General features: G+C 46.3%; 1 protein-coding gene across 2 annotated transcripts; it reads right to left on the bottom strand.

Moving 5' to 3' along the window:
- Positions 1-2,046: 2,046 nt before the first annotated feature.
- On the bottom strand, positions 2,047-20,516 carry ptgesl (prostaglandin E synthase 2-like). 2 transcript variants are annotated; one of them, XM_072488817.1, is made up of 7 exons: positions 20,226-20,516; positions 15,667-15,861; positions 12,839-12,894; positions 7,438-7,590; positions 5,938-6,138; positions 4,444-4,561; positions 2,047-3,341 (listed from the first exon to the last, which is right to left on the bottom strand). In XM_072488817.1, exons 1-7 carry the CDS (start codon positions 20,487-20,489, stop codon positions 3,210-3,212), a joined length of 1,119 nt encoding a protein of 372 aa, XP_072344918.1. In that variant the 5' UTR covers positions 20,490-20,516; the 3' UTR covers positions 2,047-3,209. The 2 variants fall into 2 exon arrangements, with proteins under 2 accessions (XP_072344918.1, XP_072344920.1); XM_072488819.1 differs by lacking the exon at positions 7,438-7,590.
- Positions 20,517-20,602: the final 86 nt, after the last annotated feature.

The following is a 20,602-nucleotide window of genomic DNA, read 5'->3' as shown; positions in this document are numbered from 1 at the left end:
TGGTTAGCACTGGGACTACAGCGCTGAGGATCCGGAGTCGAATCCCGGCCCTGGGTCACTGTCCGTGTGGAGTTTGCACATTCTCCCCATGTCTGTGTGGGTTTCACCCCCACAACCAAAGATGTGCGGGGTAGGTGAATTGGCTATGCTAAATTGCCCCTTAATTGGGAAAAAAAAATAATTGGGAACTCTAAATTTTTTTTTTAAAGTGCTGGAATGGAACTTGAACCCACACCCTTCAGAAACAAGCGAGCTACCAACTGATGCATGGCTGTCACTATTTAATTATGTAGGTACCCAAGCCCTGCCTCATCTGGCTTTCACTTCATGTCCACATTTCAACATGGGTCAGGAGGGGGAAACCTGGTTGACTGTGCGGTTGACTTTGTGCTGCCTCACTGTGCCGAGGTCCCAGGTTCGATCCGTAGCCACCTGGGTTGGCCACTTCCCGACTTAAAATGGAGGTCCGCAAAGACTACAGGGAAATTCAGCCAACACAGGCAAAAACTAGCAAGCGCAGAAATCCTGTGTATTAGAACTTGCAAAAGCCCAGACAGCACTGAAACTCACAGCCATCTGCATACTAATGAGCGATCCCCGGGAACAATGGAAACATTTAAGGTGAATAAGACCAAGCCAGACTCCTCGGCGCCAGCAGGAGCCAAGACAAAGGAAGGCCAATGGACACTCAGGGACCGCCCAGTGATCAGGGAACAGCTCCAGTATTGGAGAAATCGATCCCAGTGATCAGAACGCAGTCCAATCATTTGGAACCAGGTACGGGGTCCGCCCAAAGGGGCGGGAAGCCCCTGGGGACTATAAAGTAGAGCCATCAAATTCAAATTGGTCCTCTTGGCAGGGTCACTCAGCAACTCGAATCAACCCTTGAGAGTGAACTGTCTAAGCTGCCGCATCAACTAAGTAAGCCTCAGTCAACGCACGCTACGAGATAGGCGCTCCTAGCTATCAGTCCATACCAGCTTTTGAATCCTGCAGACTCAGATCGAACGAAAGGCCATTTGTTCCCCTGACCTGGTGGGCCAATTCCAAACCTAAGTATAGGCCTTTTAGTGATAGAGAATAGTCTAGAAAGTAGAGTTTATGCATGAGTAGTGATTTACTGTGTATAATAAATGTGTTTCGAATTGAATCTTACTAATTGGTGTGTTGAGTTATTGATCGTTACTTGAACTTGAACCTCGTGGTGGTATCATAAAGATACCTGGCGACTCTAGAGCAAAGGTTATAGAAACAGAGCAAATTCAGTAAAGACCCAACGGGCAATGAATTAAGAGCCAACCAAAGTTAGCAACAGATCCCAGCTCTGGGTCACTGTCCATGTGGAGTTTGTACATTCTCCACGTCTTTGCGTGGAATTCGCCCCCATAACCCAAAGATGTGCAGGGTAGGTGGATTGGCCATGCTAAATTGCCCCTTAATTGGAAAAAATTAATTGAGTACTCTTAAATTTATTTTTAAAAAATAGACGCAGTGGTTAGGACCCAGATTCGATCCTCTTAATTGGAAAAAATAATTGGGTGCACATTTCTACTTGCCACAGAGAAGTGAAGACGGCACAGCATCAGCAAATAAAACACCCAAATACAAGGAGAGCACAAGGAAATTACGGGCAGCACGGTAGCATTGTGGATAGCACAATTACTTCACAGCTCCAGGGTCCCAGGTTCGATTCCGGCTTGGGTCACTGTCTGTGCGGAGTCTGCACATCCTCCCCAATGTGGATTGGCCATGATAAATTGCCCTTAGTGTCCAAAATTGCCCTTAGTGTTGGGTGGGGTTACTGGGTTATGGGGATAGGGTGGAGGTGTTGACCTTGGGTAGGGTGCTCTTTCCAAGAGCCGGTGCAGACTCGATGGGCCGAATGGCCTCCTTCTGCACTGTAAATTCTATGAGAGAATTAAGGAGGTGGGAAAGATATCATAAATCTATTAAAATTATCAATTGGAAGAATGTTACCTTCTCTGTAACTCATCAATTCAATCCCACTCAGATAGAATAGAAATTAATCAGTCTTGCATCAGCACCTAGTATATCATACTTTATTATAGATCCAAAGTTCAAGACATTTCATCTCTTGCTTTCTTCTCTAAGCTCGACAACGTTGCCTCTCCCAGCGTGCAACAGCCAGAATTCACAAGCAGCTAGCAAGGAGACCTTCCTCGGTAATTTTTCTGAAGCTAACCTCAGGAGAGGGAAACTTACATAGCACCTTTCCAATCTTCAGGGAGATTCCAAAGCACTTTACAGTCAAAGAAGTACTTTTGAAACATTGATATTGTTGTAATACAGGAAATGCAATCGCCAATTTACACACAAGCTCCCACAAACAGCAATGTGAAAATGACCAGGATATTCTGTCTTCAATGTTGTTGTTGGCTGGGGAATAAATGCTGGCCTGGATACTCACCTGCTCTTAAATTAATGTTTCAGGGGTAACCCTTCAACAGACTGAAAAACAAACCACATTTGAATGGAAACATAACAAAGGGAAATGAGAAGATTTAGGACATTCCGCCATTCATGTGCGTGCGTGCGTTTCCCTCACCCCAGTTTTGTTCCTATTCAAACGCTGTTCGATTTTACCAGATCAGATTCAGGGTTATACTTGAGTCATCAAGGTGTCCACTGTCTCCATAGAGGGACTGAATCTACTTGCATTACCAGCACAGCCTGTATTTCTTTGAGATGTCTAGTTTTTATTTTGCATTTTACTTCAATGCTTATAAACATTGCGCTGCTAAATTTATAAACTTTATAGCTTTTTAAAGCTTTAAAAAAACATTCTGTGGGTTTTGACTTTGTGCCTTTTTAGTTGCATTTACACTTCGCAGTTTTGTGCTAAGTGGTTTTGGCCTTGCCCTGACATCAATACTACACGTTATTGGCATAAATCCACTAATAAACTTGAAATGATCAAAACAGAGTGAGACACCATTCACCAGTCTCCTTCAGGTATCAGGCCAACCCTATTCTGGCAGCATTTTAAACTATGAATCTTTCTGTTGGCACCCTTGATTAACTGAAGACGAGTGTTGCATGGTTGCAGTTTTTAAAGAATTGTTTCTTTTCTCCGCACAGATCCCACAGCACTCCGTTAACATCAGGCCCCATCATCTGTCCGAAGCCATTAATAGAAAAGAAATGCAACAGGAATTTCACACGATTCTCTCAATGGCTCCTGCAGCAATTTATTGCTCAACTTGTTGTCCTTTCTTGATGTCTTCCTCCATTCTTTGATACCACGACTTGACCTTGGTATTTGCCATCATGTCATTGAATGCCTCCAAACCTTCCATTACCCGAAGTACCCCATAGACTGCCTGTGAAGATGGAAAAGCAAAAGTGAGAGGAGGGAGGTAGGTCTATCCGGAAACCTTAACAGGGCGCGACTCTTTTTCCATAAGACATGAGGGGTGATCCTGATAGTAGTTAAAATTCTGAGTTTTTAAAAAAATCGTTCATGGGTTGTGGACATCGCTGGCTAGGCCAGCATTTATTGACCATCTCTAATTGCCCTCGAGAAGGTGGTGGGAGCCGCCTTCTTGAACCGCTGCAGTCCCTGTGGTGTGGTGTAGGAACACCCACTGTGCTGTTAGGGAGGGAGTTCCAGGATTTTGATGCAGCCGTAGTGATAAGGAGAAGATGTTTTCACTTGCAAGCGAGACCAGAGCTAGGGCATGCAAATATAAGATTGTCATTAATAATTCCATTAGGTTATTCAGGAGAAATGTCTTTATCCAGCAAGTGATTAAGACGTGGAATTCACAAAGTGAAAGCTGAGATGATGATGCATTTAAGGGTAAGCTTGAAAAACACATGAGGGAGAAAGAAACAGAAAGATAAGCTGACAGGGTGAGATTAGATGTGGAACATAAAAACTGGCCTAGATCAGTTAGGCTGAATGCAGGTTTCTGTGCTGCAAGTGGAAACACATCTCTATGTCATTTCACAATCTTAAACATCTCTATCAGGTCGCCCCTTAACCTTCCCTCTTTTAGACAATCGAACATAGGACAGTACAAGCCCTTCGGCCCACGATGTTGTGCCGACCATTTATCCTAATCTAAGATTAACCTAACCTCCACCCCTTCAATTTACTGCTGCCCATGTGCCTGTCCAAGAGTCACTTAAATGTCCCAAATGACTCTGACTCCACCACCTCTGCTGGCAGTGCATTCCAGGCACCCACCACTCTGTGTAAAGAGCCTCAATCTTTCCTGATAGACATAACTTCCCCGTTCTGGTATCTTGGTAAATCCCAAGAGAACCCACAACTATTAACCTCATTAATAAGGGGGTCAGGGGAGAAGGCAGGAGAATGGGGATGATAAAAATATCAGTCATGATTGAATGGCGGAGCAGACTCGATGGGCCGAGTGGCCTAATTCTGCTCCTATGTCTTATGGTCTTAACATCTCTTACCAGGTCAGCAAGGTTGGGCATGTCCCCGCCCAAGAATGGTCTGTGCTTGCCAACAGCAGCCACCCATTGATCGACCGCTTTGTACAGATCCTGCCGGACGTCATCGTGAAGGTTATGTCTGAAAACCAGCAATTGCAAAGATTCAGCAAGTTCTCACAAGACACAGCACAGGAGATCCAGAATGACGAGGGGGTAGTAGTTTACGTCCAGACAACAGTGGATGTGGTATGACTGCTTGAAGCAGCGAGAGGAGTGGTTGGAAAGACTGGTGCAGGTGGCATTTCCTGTGGGTCACATACGGATTGCCCTTTTTAAAAATTCAAATAGTCTGGTTTCCTGTAATATTTCTCTCTCAAATTCAAATGGTGTGTCTCAGAGGCCACTGGCCAGATCCAAAGGGATGAGTTTTTTTCTGGGAGGTGGGATGTAGGTGACGAGGGAAGGGGGCAGATATGGAAATATGGAATTGCAGGGCTTTACCTTCGGGGCTCATTAGGCCTGCCAACATTCAATTAGTTATGGAGTCCCAGCTCCATAACTGGGACCAGATCTGCCTATTTAAAGAAGGGATCCACAGCATCAGGTGGGTATCCTTTGTGCCTCCAGTTTAAGGTTACAGTCAGTAGCTTCTGATCAACAGGTAAGCCACGAACATCTCCACTTCAACTACCCGCCCGGCTCTATTTCCCCGAGGGGGGCACAGTTAAATTCCTCAAATTGTCTACTACCAGAGTGACACATCCCAATTGTAAGTTACTTTTTTGTCCTTTAAAAAATAATTGACAGTCCTTTGCGACAATCCACCAACCGAGAGAACGGACGCACTTAAAATTCTCAGTACTTTTCACTCCCCACTCTTGCACTATGAAACCAGAGTTTCAGAGATACCAACTTAGGCTCGTTAGGCTCGTGGAATCTTACAGTGCAACCGAGGCAACGCAGCCCGTCACGCCTGAGCTAGCACTTTTAAAGAGCTATCCAACTGGTCCTGTTCACCCTGCTCTTTCCCCATAACCTTACCATTCTCTTCTCTCTCAGTATTTATCCAACCCCCTTTTGAAAGTTGCTTTTGAATCTGCTTCCACGTCCCTTTCAAGCAGCGCCTTCCCGATCACAACAACTGGCTGCATTAAAAGAACTTGCCATCTTCCCCCCACCCTGCCAATTATCTGAAATCTCCTTTCTCTGGTTACCGACTCTTCTTCTGTTGGAAACAATCTTTCCTAATTTTCTCTATCAAAAATAGTCATGTTTTTGAACACTTCTGCCCTTAATCTTTTCTGCTCTAAGGAGAGCAATCCCAGCTTCTCCAGCCTCTCCCAATAACTGGAATCTCTTGTGCCAGCTGCTATCCTAGTAAATCTCCTCTGCACCCGCTCCATGGCCTTCATATCCTTCTGACCAGTCCTGGTTCCATCTTTGATGGGCAATCTCCTACTTCCCACCTAGGTGCCTGGACTTAATAAGGAACCATAAATAATTAAATACACGCACCTTGACTTCAGTCTCTTGCTGACAAGGAACATGGCTGCGGCTCCAAAATACTTAGCGAAAAATCCTTCCAAGGCTCCAAATTTCCCCTCCCGCACAATGTAGTCGAAAGACTCCAGAGATTCTCCAGGAGTGCGGTAGACATTGGGTGAAATGAGATGGACCAACCAGTCATCCACCCACTTGCGCCATTTCATTTCGTCCCTGATAATGAAGGAAAAACCCCAGCACAGGTCAATCCAGTCAAGAACACCCAACACCTGTCACCACAGTCAGCTGATCAACCTTGTAATGGGACCATGACCCAGGCAGATCATAGGGCACGTGCCAACAACTGCTGGATAATGAATCAACAGTGTCTTCCCTTCCTCCCTCTCCTGTGGAAACAGGAGTGGGACCAGTTTGGACACAGCAACAGCTTACATTTAGATAGCACCTTCAACAGAAGCAAAAACATCCCAATATACTTCACAGGAGTGAAAAAATGAAAATCGCTTATTGTCACAAGTCGGCTTCAAATGAAATTACTGTGAAAAGCCCCTAGTCGCCACATTCGGGCGCCTGTTCGGGGAGGCTGATACGGGAATTGAACCGTGCTGCTGGCCTGCCTGGGACTGCTTTAAAAGTCAGCTATTTAGCCCAGTGTGCTAAATCAGCCCCTGTTATCAAAATAATGTGTTATCAAATAAAATGTGACGTCAAGGCACACAAGGTGATAATAGGAAAGGTGACCAAAGCCTTTGCCGAAACAGGGAGCATCTTTTCTTTTTAAATTTAGAGTACCCAATCCTTTTTTCCAATTAAGGGGCAATTTAGCGTGGCCAATCCACCTACCCTGCACATCTTTGGGTTGTGGGGGCGAAACCCACGCAGACACGGGGAGAATGTGCAAACTCCACACGGACAGTGACCCAGAGCCTGGATCGAACCCGGGTCCTCGGCGCCGTGAGGCAGAAGTGCTTAGCACTGTGCCACCGTGCTGCCAAAACAGGGAGCATCTTAAAGGAGGAGATCAGTGACGAGGTATAGGGAGGGAATTCCAGAGTGTAGGTGGGGCCCAGGCTGCTGAAGACACGGCTGCTAATGATGTAGCGATTAAAATGGAGAACGTGCTAGAAGCCAGAATTGGAGGGGCAACAGATAGCGGAGGACGGTTGTAGAGATGGGAGAGGTTATAAAGATAGGGAGGGACAAGGCCATGGAACGATTTGGGAAAAGATGAGAATCTTTAAAAATCAGGGCATTGCTTGACCAGGAATCATCAATGCAGATCAATGGGCAGGGGGGTGGGTGGGTGAATGAGACGGTGCAAGTTAGGATAAAGATGAGACGCTGGCTCAGGGAGCATTGGAATATCACATCCGGACACAGACATATCCTTCCCACATACCAGGACTGGACAGGAGGACATGACAGAAATCTGCCCATTTAGAACAACCTATTTTCCTGATATTATTTGTAAAAAAATATGATTTATTGTAAGTATGCTTCAGGTTTACATACTTTCTGGCCTCCTTGCTGGAGTAATATTGCTTTTCATCCTGGTCCTCCAACATCACCCAGTACTTGTTGTTGTATTCAACCACATCCTTCCCCTTCTCATCTTTAGATTTCATCTCTGGATAGTATGATAACACCCGGGTGAGGTTTCTGTGCCTGAAATATTTGATAAACAGCAAGTGAAGAGCATGGAGAGTCAAACCAGCACATTGTATAAAATCACAGAATGATTACAGCACAGAAGGCTGTTCGGCCCATTGTATTTGTGAAGGCTATCCGCAAGAGCAACTCAGCTAATCCCACTCCCCCGCCCATTCTCCATGGCCCTGAAAGTTTTCTCTCTTCAGCTGCTTATCCGATTCCTTTTGAAATCCACAATTGTATCGGTCTCCACCACACTCACAGACAGTGTATTCTAGTTTTCACCCATTTGCTGCGTAAATAAGATTTTCCTCACGTTGCTGCTGGCTCTTTTGCCAACCACCTTAAATCCATGTCCTTTGGTTCTCCATCCCTCTGTCATTGGGAAGCCTCTCTCTAAATATCTGTACAGACCTCTCATAACTTTGAACACCTCCATCGGATCTCCTCTCAACCTCTCTTCTCTAAAGGGAACAGTCCCAGCTTCTCCAATCTATCCACGTAATTGAAGATCCTCATCCCTAGAACCATTTTGGTAGATATTTTTTCTGCAACTCTCCCTTCACATCCTTTCTGAAATGGTCGATATCGTCAGAGGCATCTTAATCTTTTATTAATACAAATTTAGAGAACCCAATTAATTTTTTCCAATTATGGGGCAATTTAGCGTGGCCAATCCACCTACCCGGCACATCTTTGGGTTGTGGGGGCGAAACCCACGCAGACACGGGGAGAATGTGCAAACTCCACACGGACAGTGACCCAGAGCCGGGATCGAACCTGGGACCTCGGCGCCGTGAGGCAGCAGGGCTAGCCCACTGCGCCACCGTGCTGCCCCGAGGCCTCTTAATTTGAGGATGACGTCTACTCAGGGTCACGAGTTTCTTCCCCGAGCCTTCATTCAACTGAACAGGCTAATTCTCAACTGCCATATCTTTAGGAACCTTGCGCGTGATGTTCCACAAGACAATGAGAACATATCTCCTGAAGTATGCTGCACAGGATTGGACACAGTAGTCTAGTTTATAGAATCAGAGAATTCCTGCAGTGCAGAAGGCGGCCATTCAGCCCATCAAGTCTGCACCGGTACCCTCTGAAAGAGCGTCCGACCTAGGCCTAGTCCCCCGCCCTATCCCCGTAATCCCACCTAATCTGTGCATCTTTGTACAGTGAGGGGCAATTTAGCGTGGCCAATCCACCTAACGTGCATATCTTTGGAATATGGGATGAAACCGGAGCACCGGGAAGAAACCCATGCAGACACGGGGAGAACGTGCAAACTCCACACAGACAGTGACCCAAAGCCGGAATTGAACCCGGGTCCCGGGCGCTGTGAGGCAGCAGTGTTAATAATAATAATAATTTATCACAAGTAGGCTTCAATAAAGTTACTGTGAAAAGTCCCTAGTCGCCACATTCCGGCGCCTGTTCGGGGAGGCTGGTACGGGAATTGAACCCGCGCTGCTGGCAGTGTTCTGCATTACAAGCCAGCTGTTTAGCCCACTGTGCTAAACCAGCCCCTAACCACTGTGCCACCGTGCTGCCCATGAATTGGGGCCATACCACAGTTTTATAAAGGTTTGTTATATATTCCTTGCACTCTCTGCCTCTATTTATAAAGTCCAGGATCCTGAATGCCTTTCTAGCCACTTATTCAACCTGCCCTGCCACCTTCAATGATTTGTGCATATATACCCCCAGGCCCCTCTGCACCTATACCCCTTTAAAATTGCACCCATTATTATATATTATTACCTCTCCTCATTCTTTCTACCAAAAGCCATCACTTCAATGATTAAATGTCATCTGCCACGTGTCAGTCCATTCCACCAAGCTCTCCCCTCTTGTAGTTTATAACTACCCGCCTCATATTTTCCAATACCGCCAACTTATGTTTTGTAAATTGCGACCCATATACATGACAACAGTTCTAGTATTTGCAACCAACAATACTTTCACACGGCTGGTTCACACTAGTAATTGACAATCCACCCATTTCATTATCAAAGATGTATCATGGCGGGCAGCACGTGGTTAGCACTGCTGCCTCACAGCGCCTAGGTCCCAAGTTCGATCCCGGCCCTGGGTCACTGGCCGTGTGGAGTTTGCATATTCTCCCTGTGGATTTCACTCCCACAACCCAAAAGACGTGCAGGGTAGGTGGATTGGCCATGCTAAATTGCCCTTAGTGTCCAAAAAGGTTAGGAGGGGTTATTGGGTTACGGGGATAGGGTGGAAGTGAGGGCTTAAGTGGGTCGGTGCAGACTCGATGGGCCGAATGGCCTCCTTCTCCACTGTATGTTCTATGACAGGGGAGATGTGAAGAGAAGAGGTCAAGCGTAGAACGTTAACCTCTCCGAGAGGTGGGGAGACAACACACGAGGGACCACAAATCCCCCCTGCCCATCTCCAAGGAGCAGGCTCACACACTGATGTGGGTACAAGGGCCTGGGTTCACTTTATATTAATGCAGTTTGTCTGACATTGACCAGAACCAGCACACTGCATCGAATACAACTCCAGTTTCCAAGGTCCTTAACACTAGTTTCAAAAACATTTTGCTCGGAGTTGCTCTCGCCTACAAAACTGGCCACGCCTCTTGCTCAAATTAATTAGCATTTACAGTTTATGCTAACTTCACTTGTTTACAGACCTTTGTGGAGGCTGCAAAAATGAAGCTAATTCCTGTTGGTGCAAGAACACTATTGGCGAGTTTTAAAAGTTTTTGAATATCATTTTAATCTAGTGACTGACCTCGGTGTCCCAATTCAATAGCAAATTGAACTATAGCATTCTTTTCAAGTAATTTTCAGTAATTCAAAGAGAGGTTACTCAGAAGTGGCAAACCAGACAGTCAAATTAAAATTATAGAGCTGGATTCTCCGCTGGCAGGATCCTCCGTTTCGCAGGCAGCGAGCGCACTCCAAACTGTATCAGGTTACCATTCTAATTTTAAAGTTTTCTTATTACAAAATTACATTCCAAAACGGTGCACAATTGTGCTGCCCCATGGCCGATCTTTACGTTCGGCAATTAGCAAACTCGAGGAGAAAAAAAGATCATTCTCAAGATGGAGGCAATTTGCAACTGGATTGCTGATTGCACCTAAAATGAAAACTCCAAGGCAAAGTGAGGGGAGGTGGAACTGTGACAGTGATTGGCCATGTACCTGAACTGATCATTTCAACAGCGCCAGCAATGAGGGGTTCAATCAATCAGCCACTTACCCACCAGGGGTAAGGCAAGCAGGGAGAAAAGTAGGTTTCTCTCACACAATTTCCAAGGACCATTACACAGTGGTGTTGGCCACAGCCAGGATAGTATGCTACCCACCAAATCCATGGGCCTGAATGGTTCATAAAACAGTACACTTGAAAAGCAGAAATCTGCATTTTCTCATTCCTATTCTTGAAAAGAAAAATAATCTGCAGAATCTTTTGGGCTTTTCAAAAGCAGGTGAGAATGGAGGGGTATGGTGGAAATTGAGGAATCTTATAAAATAGACAAGAAGCTGTGTTCGTGTGAGTGAGTGAGAGGGAATGTGTTTTAAGAGGGCATGAGATTATGACTAAGAAGGGGCAAACACGGTGGTGCAGTGGTTAGCACTGCGGCCCAACGGTGCCGAGGACCCGGGTTCGAATCCCAGCCCGGGTGACTGTCTGTGTGGAGTTTGCACATTCTCCCCATGTCTGCGTGGGTCTCCCCCCCACAACCCAAAGATGTGCAGGGTAGGTGGATTGGCCACGCTAAATCGTACCTTACTTTTGAATTGGGTACTTTAGGTTTTAGAACCTTAGTTAGGCCACACTTGGAGTATAGTGTTCAATTCTGGTCGCCACACTACCAGAAGGATGTGGAGGCTTTAGAGAGGGTGCAGAAGAGATTTACCAGAATGTTGCCTGGTATGGAGGGCATAAGCTATGAGGAGCGATTGAATAAACTCGGTTTGTTCTCACTGGAACGAAGGAGGTTGAGGGGCGACCTGATAGAGGTATACAAAATTATGAGGGGCATAGACAGAGTGGATAGTCAGAGGCTTTTCCCCAGGGTAGAGGGGTCAATTACTAGGGGGCATAGGTTTAAGGTGAGAGGGGCAAAGTTTAGAGTAGATGTACGAGGCAAGTTTTTTACGCAGAGGGTAGTGGGTGCCTGGAACTCACTACCGGAGGAGGTAGTGGAGGCAGGGACGATAGTGACATTTAAGGGGCATCTTGACAAATATATGAATAGGATGGGAATAGAAGGATACGGACCCAGGAAGTGTAGAAGATTGTAGTTTAGTCGGGCAGTATGGTCGGCACGGGCTTGGAGGGCCGAAGGGCCTGTTCCTGTGCTGTACATTTCTTTGTTCTTTGTTCTTTGTTCTTTGTTTGTTTAAATTTGTAAAAAAAGAGATTGTGAGTAAGTATACTATAAGGGAAGTCTGTCAGGGAGAGGGAAAGTGTGTGTGTGTGGTGTGGGTGTGTGTGAGCATGCAAATGTACATGTGTAAGTGAATTAACAACTGAACACAAGACAGGAATAGAAAATCCATATTTCTGGAAAAATCAACAATGATTTTTGGAGTTCAAATAAATTTTAAATTTAGAGTACCGAATTTATTTTTTCCAATTAAGGGGCAATTTAGTGTGGCCAATCCACCTACCCTGCACATCTTTGGGTTGTGGGGGCAAAACCATGCAAATACGGGGAGAATGTGCAAACTCCACACGGACAGTGACCCAGAGCCGGGATCGAACCTGGGACCTCGGCGCCGCGAGGCAGCAGGGCTAACCCACTGCGTCACCGTGCTGCCCTGAAGTTCAAATAAATAACAAAAAAAGCTTGATAATCAGAGAATAGGGCAGCACGGTGGCACAGTGAGTTAGCCCTGTTGCCTCACGGCGTCGAGGTCCCAGGTTCGATCCCGGCTCTGGGTCACTGTCCGTGTGGAGTTTGCACATTCTCCCCGTGTTTGCGTGGGTTTCGTCCCCACAACCCAAAGATGTGCAGGCTAGGTGGATTGGCCACGCGAAATTACCCCTTAATTGGAAAAAATTGATTGGGTACTCTAAATTTAAAAATAATAATTAGAGAATAAGGGGATCTCAAGCAAAAGGTGAAAAATCTGAATAAAATTGATAACCAGAGGAGGAAAATAGGAATTATTTTGACAAAAGAAAAACAGTGAAACTAAAAATGTTATTTAAAAAGAGAATCTAAACTCCACAAAGCAAAAGAGTTCGGAAACAAATTGGATTGAATTGTAATTCACTAGATTTACCTGGACAGTAAATATGTCTTTACAGCGCTGATGATAACTGAGGAATCATTGATTTGCTGAAAAAGAGGAAACTAAATTAGTTCAAAGCTGATTATCCCACATTTAATTAACAACCATCCAACTCTACGTTGTTACTCAGTTCTCAAATTTCAGGTAAACAAAAAAATCAGAAATTTATACTAAATTCGACAGTGAGTGTTGGAGAAGTTGGAAGAAGAGGATGAGACAGATAATATATTGTGATAAAAAGAGATTGAAAGGGGTGGGAGGTGAAAGGGCGGATCCACAGCAAGAGAGAAAACGGAGAGCAGCACATGGACAATACGTCTCGAATGTCCCAAGTAATTTGACATTTAAAGATGGCAGGAGTGACAACTTTTTGTTCACTACAAAATCCCACTGAAGGTTGGGAAGGACTTGGGAAAAACAGCCTGCTCTACTCTGAGGAGATTCACGTCACCTTAAATATCCGCATCAAACTGGGCAGCAGATAATTTAAACTCTCATTAGAAAGACAGTACCTCATACAACGCAGCACCCCCTCACTACTGCGTTCATGTGCCAACCTAAATGACATGCACTATCAGCATCCTGAAAGGGCTCCAATAGATTTCCACATTCTGAAGCCACTACCTAATCTTTGCAAAGACTTTACTTCCTAATTTATGGCACTAAAATGGAAATAGAAATATAGAATCCCTGCAGTGCAGAAGGAATCCATTCAGCCCATCGAGTCTGCACCAACCCTCTGAAAGAGCCCCCTACCTCTGCCCATCCCCCCACCCTATCCCCATAACCCCACCTAACGAAGTGAAATGAAATGAAAATCGCTTATTGTCACAAGTAGGTTTCAAATGAAGTTACTGTGAAAAGCCCCTAGTCGCCACATTCCGGCGCCTGTTCGGGGAGGCTGGTACGGGAATCTTTGGACACTAAAGGGTAATTTAGCATGGCCAAGCCAACTAAGCTGCACATCTTTGGACTGTGGGAGGAAACCGGAGCACCCGGAGGAAACCCACGCAGACACAGTGAGGACATGCAGATACCACACAGACAGTGACCCAAGGCCAGAATTGAACCCGGGTCACTGCCGCTGTGAGGGAGCAGTGCTCACCACTGTGCCACCGTGCCGCCCATTCAAAAGTAAATTATAGGGTAGCGCAATGGTTAGCCCTGCTGCCTCACGGTGCCAAGCACCCGGGTTCGATCCCGACCCCAGGTCACTGTCCGTGTGGAGTTTGCACATTCTCCCTGTGTCTGTGTTGGTTTCGCCCCCCCACACCCCAAAGATGTGCAGGGTAGGTGGATTGGCCACGCTAAATTAGCCCTTAATTGGAAAAAAATATCGGGCATCTAAATTTATTTTAAAAAAGTAAATTATATATTTATTGGCAAAAGAATCATGAAGATGTTAAGAATCTATTTTTTTCAAAATCACAGTGTGTTGTGATCCGGACTGGACTGAATGGATGGTGGATGCAGATTCACTAGTGACTTGCAAAAGGAAAGTGGTTAAATACTTGAAAAAGGAAAATGAGCAGGGCTTTGGGAAAGGAAAAGAGAAATGGAAGAACTCTTTCAAATAGCCAGGATGGATATGATGGCTGAATGGCCTTGTTTTGTGCTGTGTAATTTTATGATTTGAACTTCAGTTGAACTTTGCATGGATATCGTTAACCGCATTGCTACAAGGTATGGTCGCATAACAGTTAAAAGTATTAGACCAGAAATCCAGAGGTTGTGAATAGTAATAAAGAAAGACAATTATATGGTGCCGTTCACAATTCCAGGATGTTCCAAAAGCACTTTACAACAATTGAAGTACTTTTGAAGCATTGTCACAGTTGTAATGGGCAGCACAGTGGTTAGCACTGTCGCTTCACAGCGCCAGAGTCCCAGGTTCGATTCCCGGCTTGGGTCACTGTCTGTGTGGAGTCTGCATGTTCTCCCTGTGTCTGCGTGGGTTTCCTCCGGGTGCTCCGGTTTCCTCCCACAAGTCCTGAAAAACGTGCTGTCAGGTGAATTGGACATTCTGAATTCTCCCTCAGTGTACCCGAATGTGGCGACCAGGGGATTTTCACAGTAACTTCACTGCAGTGTTAATGTAAGCCTACTTGTGACAATAAAGTTTATTATTTATTATTACTATAATGCAGAGAACATGACAGGAAATAGAAGAAGATCCCACAGTTATGTGATAATGACTAGATACTCTCTTTCGGCAATGTTGGTGGAGGGATCAATATTGAGCCAGAGCATTAGGAACACCCGTCCTTGATCTGCTTCATGGAAGACGGTGGTAGCATCACTGGATCTAAAGGCACAGACGAACGCTCTGACATACATTCAAATCCCACCAGCAATGGAATTGAAATTCAATTTTTAAAAATTCTGGAATGAAAGCCCGTCTATTTCACGGTGACCATGAAATTACCAGATCGTCATTAAAACCCATCTGGTTCACCAACACTCTTTAGGGAATGAAATTTGCCATCCTACATGGCCTACATGTGACTCTAGACCTACAGCAATGTAGTTGATGCTTATCTGCCCTCAAAGTGCAAGTGGGTATGGGCAATAAATGCTGGCATTGCCAGCAATGCCCACATTCCATGTCCCCCTGAGAGGGTAGACGGTGCATGGCTCAAAATCTCCCCTGAAAGATGGCACGCCAGACACCACAGCACTCCCTCAACACTGCACCGGGAGCCTAGATGGTTGTGCCCAAGTCTTTTGAGTTCCAGGGAATTAAAAACATTGTTGAGTATTATTCCATGCCCTATACGGAGAATTTGTGCCTACTTTGATGCAGCTTTGCGCAAACTCACCACTTTCTCCCCATCGTCCCCGATCAGAATCGGCACCTTCCGGTAGCCGGAAAACTTGATCTCCTTGCGTAAGATTGGGTTAACCTCCACAATCTCGTAGGGTAGCGAGTGGAAATCGAGGAACGCCCGGACTTTGCTGCAGAACGGACAAGTCTTGTACTGGTACAGAATGAGTGACAGGTCGGCACTGGACTTCTGCAGCAAAGCAAATAAACACAGGGAAGAGGAAGGAGGTTTCAACTACGACACTACAATCCCTTCTGCCAACCCTGCCGCCCCATCCCTCAAACTAGTATCATCCAGTGCTCAACAATTTGCTGTTTGCGGAATCTTGCTCTGTGCAAATTGGCTACTGCATTTCCTACATTATAACAGTGACAATATTTCGAAACTTCTTGATTGGGTGTAAGGCGCTTTTGCATGTCGTGAAGGTACAAATGACGCCATCCAGATTTCAGGCCTTACATTCTTTCACAATTCCAGTTCAGTGAACCCTCTCACTTTTAACATTCAGAACTGATCCAAGCAGTGGAGTGCATTTGTTTAAGTGCACAGCCGCATGGAAGGGAGGACAAACTGCCATTTAGACATGACCTTTCATGGCCTCAGGCTGTTTTAAAGTACTTTACAACCAATTGATCACTTTTTGAGGTACTATGTTGGAAGTGTAATTATTGTTGTATTGTAGGCAATGTGGCAACCAATTTGCACACAGAAAGCTCCTGCAAACAGCAATGTGGTAACAACCAGATGACCAGTGATATAAAAGCAAAATACCGCAGATGCTCAAAATCCGAAATAAAAACTGAAAGTGCTGAAAACACACAGCAAGTCTGGCAGCATCTGTGGAGTGAGGAACAGAGTTAATGTTTCAAGTCTGCATGACTCAAGTCACACGGACTCCAAATATTACCTCTGTTCCTCTCTCCACAGATGCTGCCAGACCTGCTAATCTTTAGTGATGTCAGGGGAGGATAAATATTGGACAGGCCAAGTGAGGGAATGCCCCTTGCTTTTCAAAATAGTGGCCATGGGATCTTTTAAATCCACCACAAAAGGTAAGAGAGGCCTTGGGTTACCGTACAGTACAGTACAGCACCCTCTCATTACGGTCAGCCTGAATCAGGTGCCCGAGTCCTCAGCACGGTGTTTGAACCCACAACCTCCCGCCTCAAAAGGCAGAAGTGCAATTTGTGGTGGATTTAAGATTTGCAAGCCTTGGGAGCTTCAACCAAAACACAGAGCTTTATTTAGAAGATGTTAGCACTACAGGCTGCGATGTTAGACTGCCCCTTTTGCCCTCGCAAACGGCCAGTAACTCCATCTCTGAAATTGCCCCTGTTCAGCTACTAGGCTGGCAACACTAAAAATACACATTTCCTCTCCCTTTAAATCAAAGGTCCCTGACACAACAATCAGTACATCATAAATAATTAATGAGCAACAGCAGTCAATACGTCGGACATTCCGGAGGTCGTCGTTCTAGGTGTGGCCGCCGGTGAACCTCAGTGTCTGCATTTTAGTATTTTCCGCAACCTCTGCTGTCTTTGGCTTGATGTGAGCGTCATCAGCGATGATCAGCGATGATCCTAACCGGCGTCGAGATAGGGATCGGAGGATCTCAGTGTTGGATTTGCAAATGAGGTGTTGTTTTCCCCAATTGGTTGGGTTAGTGTCAGGTTGTCGGCAAGGTCCATGTTCCCCTTGGCGCAGCTGGACTCCCAGTTCTGCCTCTGGCAGGATTGGTTCTTGTCGCCCAACGTTGATCCGCAGCTTTTCCATAAACATCATCTTGGTGCAGGAGATCAGGCCCGTCTGTGCGAAGGTGCTGGCAGGAACCCACTTTTCACTTGTGATACAATATCTTGCCGGAACGTCTTGATCCTGGCGAAAACACGTTTCACCTGGCTTCCCCGCCGTGCGACCTGGTCCTGCTGCTTTTCCTCGGCAATTTATTTTGTCTTGGATGGTTTTAGCAAATTGAATGCTGTGCATAGTTGATGTTTATTCGTTAAATCAATGTTTCATCGTCAGTACAAAATGTTCTGCCAGCTCATCTGTGGCAGGGTGTTAAAGAGCCGCCTGGATGTGTTGAATTCCGTTCTCCTTCAAGTAGTTTATGAACTCTTTGAGATATAAACCGCTGTCCATTATCGCTCACTAGTTGCTCAGGGTAACAGAATCTGCTGAAGATTTCACTCAATTGTTTTCTCCGATGAAGTTGACTTCATGATGGTCATTTCGAGTGAGCATCGGCTAGAATGGGAAACATGAACCCTCCCAACGGTCCGGCATAATCAACATGTACCCGTGGCCCTGCCTCTTCTGGCCACTTCCACGGGTGCAGCAAAGCTAATGGCGGCAAGTTCTGCATTTTTGCACAAGGCAAACAAATTCCCGCCTTTTCCTCGATTTCAGCTACCAAAAATAGCTCTGAGCTATCTCCTTCATCCTTACAATACCAGAGTGGCCTTTGTGTAATTGGTTCAATACACATGTTCTTGATAATGGTGGAATGGTGACTCTCATCATTGAAGTGGAGGGAGGCTAGGATCCGCAAGAGCGTACTGCAAAGAGGTTGAAAGTTGGGAGGCCTGGCCCTTCAAACCTACAATTCAACCGCTGGGCACCCACCGCAGAGAGATTACAGGGCTGGGTCGCAGAGCCAGAGGAGAGCTCCTGCACGGGAACATCCCTCCGAGGGTGCTGGCCACGATCCCACTCACATTCCCAATCCCCCCCAGCCAGATACTCAATGAGCCCAGTGGTGATGGCCACACTGAGAACGTGGAACCAACTCAGGCGTCACTTCGGACTGAGAGCAATGTCTGCCATGGCCCCCAGCATAGGTTCCCCACGGCGACACTAAATGCCCCTTTAAACGGTGGAGACAGGATGCAGAGACGCTGACGATAGGGGGCCTATGCATAGATGGCAGGTTAACGAGCCTGGGGGAATGGACGGACAAACCTCAGCTCCCAAAAGGGAATGAGTTGTGATACATGCAGCTGGCGCTGTGAGGCAGCAGTGCTAACCACTGTGCCGCCGTATACTTTGAAGACTGACAAGAGTGTTCGGGTAATATGCAGATAAGCCATTATCCAATCGAATGGCCGAAGAGGTTCAAAGACCTCCTCCTGTCCCTATGTTCCCCATGGGGTATGTTTGGAATGGGAGCGGCAACGCAGTGGTTAGCGCCGGGTTCGTTCCCGGCCCCTGGTCACCGTCCCTGTGGAATTTGCACATTCGCCCCGTGTCTGTGTGGCTCTCACCCCCACAACCCAAGGATGTGCAGGGTCGGTGGATTGGCCACACTAAATTGCCCCATAACTGGACATTTAAAAAAAAACTTTGCAATGATGAAAATTCGCAGCGCAATATCGAAATTCCATCGGCAGTACCTTCCAAACTAACAACTACTACAATCCAAAAGGACAAAGTTAGCAGGTAAATTGGAACACCCTCCAGATCACTCACCACCCTGACTTGGAAATATATCTGCCGTTCCTTCACTATCGTTGGGATAACATCCTGGAACTCCCTCCCTAACAGCACTGTGGGCGTACCTACACCGCAGGGACTGCAGCGGTTCAAGAAGGAAGCTCACCACCACCTTCTCGTGGGCCATTAGGGGTGGGCAATAAATTCTGGTTTAACCAGCGATGACCACATCCCGTAAATTAATTTAATATAAACTTGTGTTTATATAACACTTGACATACAATTTTTTACCCAACTATTTTTTTTTCCAATGAAGGGGCAATTTAGTGTGGCCAACCCACCTAATCTGCACATCTTTAAGTTGTAGGGGCGAAACCCACACAGACATGGGGAGAATGTGCAAACTCCACACGGACAGTGACCCAGGGCCGGGATTCGAACCCGGGTCCTCAGCCCCGTAGTCCCAGTGCTATCCAAACACTTGACAGACAATTAATGACCTTGAAACCTGAAGAGTTAAGCAGGCAAATATAAACATGTTGTCTAACATTAGTTTAAAAAAGTATTTAAGGGCAGCACGGTGGCACAGTGGTTAGCATTGTTGCCTATCGCTGAGGAACTGGGTTCGAATCCCGGCCCTGGGTCACCGTCCGTGTGGAGTTTGCACATTCTCCCCGTGTCTGCGTGGGTTTCGCCCCCACAACCCAGAATATGTGCAGGATAGGTGGATTGGCTACGCTAAATTGCCCCTTAATTGGAAAAAATAATCGGGTACTCTAAATTTATATTTTTAAAAAAGTATTTAAGCCCATCACGTCTTTTGGGAAGGTATTTTAACATCTTCAAGGGGTTCCACATATGGACAAGTTTGAAATCCCAACGGTGAAATTGAAAGTTAGAATGACATCGACGATTGATTACTTTTAAACCCACAAAAATGTTTGAATGCTCTTCCAGCTGCAAAGTAAACCGCATCATCGCATTTTAACAGATAACATTGGACACATCTGATGCAAAATGCCATTTCCCCCGCTGCCCAAGATAAGGACAACCATAAGAAACTAACAAAGCAATGTAAACCCTGGCTGGCCACCTGCAAGCACCTTGCATGCGTTTACCTGGGCGTCCTGCTGCTCGGCACGGTGCTGCTCTCGCTGGAGACGGTGCTTGAGAGCCTGGTACAACCCCAGGGTCCCTCCCAGCACACAGGCTAACCTCAGGGCTGCCACCCTCTGGCTTCCTGCCAACCTGCGCCAATCTCTGCCCTGCCCGTAGCACCTGCTGCCAGGCGGCGGTGCCAGCAGCAGCTGCCGGCTGCCAGCCTTGCCCAGAGCCACCAAGCCGGCACACAGCCTCCCCGCTCCCACGCAGCGAGCTGCCATCTCCGCCTCGCAGACCCAGGTTCACCCTGCTCTCCTTAAAGGCGCACTCCACTGATTTACCCAGAACTCCCCCCCCAGCCCTTCCAAATGCAGCCTTCCTGTCTTAGCTGAAA

This window comes from Scyliorhinus torazame, chromosome 22 (assembly GCF_047496885.1).
Source record: "Scyliorhinus torazame isolate Kashiwa2021f chromosome 22, sScyTor2.1, whole genome shotgun sequence".
Lineage (NCBI taxonomy): Eukaryota > Metazoa > Chordata > Chondrichthyes > Carcharhiniformes > Scyliorhinidae > Scyliorhinus > Scyliorhinus torazame.
The sequence above is the reverse complement of the archived record's forward strand: the minus strand, read 5'-3'. Positions and strand labels throughout refer to the sequence as shown.

Bases quoted from the DNA above. Each gene is read 5' to 3' on its own strand.
- ptgesl (XM_072488817.1), bottom strand. From the start codon at position 20,489: ATGGCAGCTCGCTGCGTGGGAGCGGGGAGGCTGTGTGCCGGCTTGGTG. The intron at 15,862-20,225 runs GTAAACGCATGC...GCTTTGCTGCAG, and splicing joins CCGAGCAGCAGGACGCCCAG to AAGTCCAGTGCCGACCTGTC. The intron at 4,562-5,937 runs GTGCGTGTATTT...GCTGGTTTTCAG, and splicing joins AGCAAGAGACTGAAGTCAAG to ACATAACCTTCACGATGACG.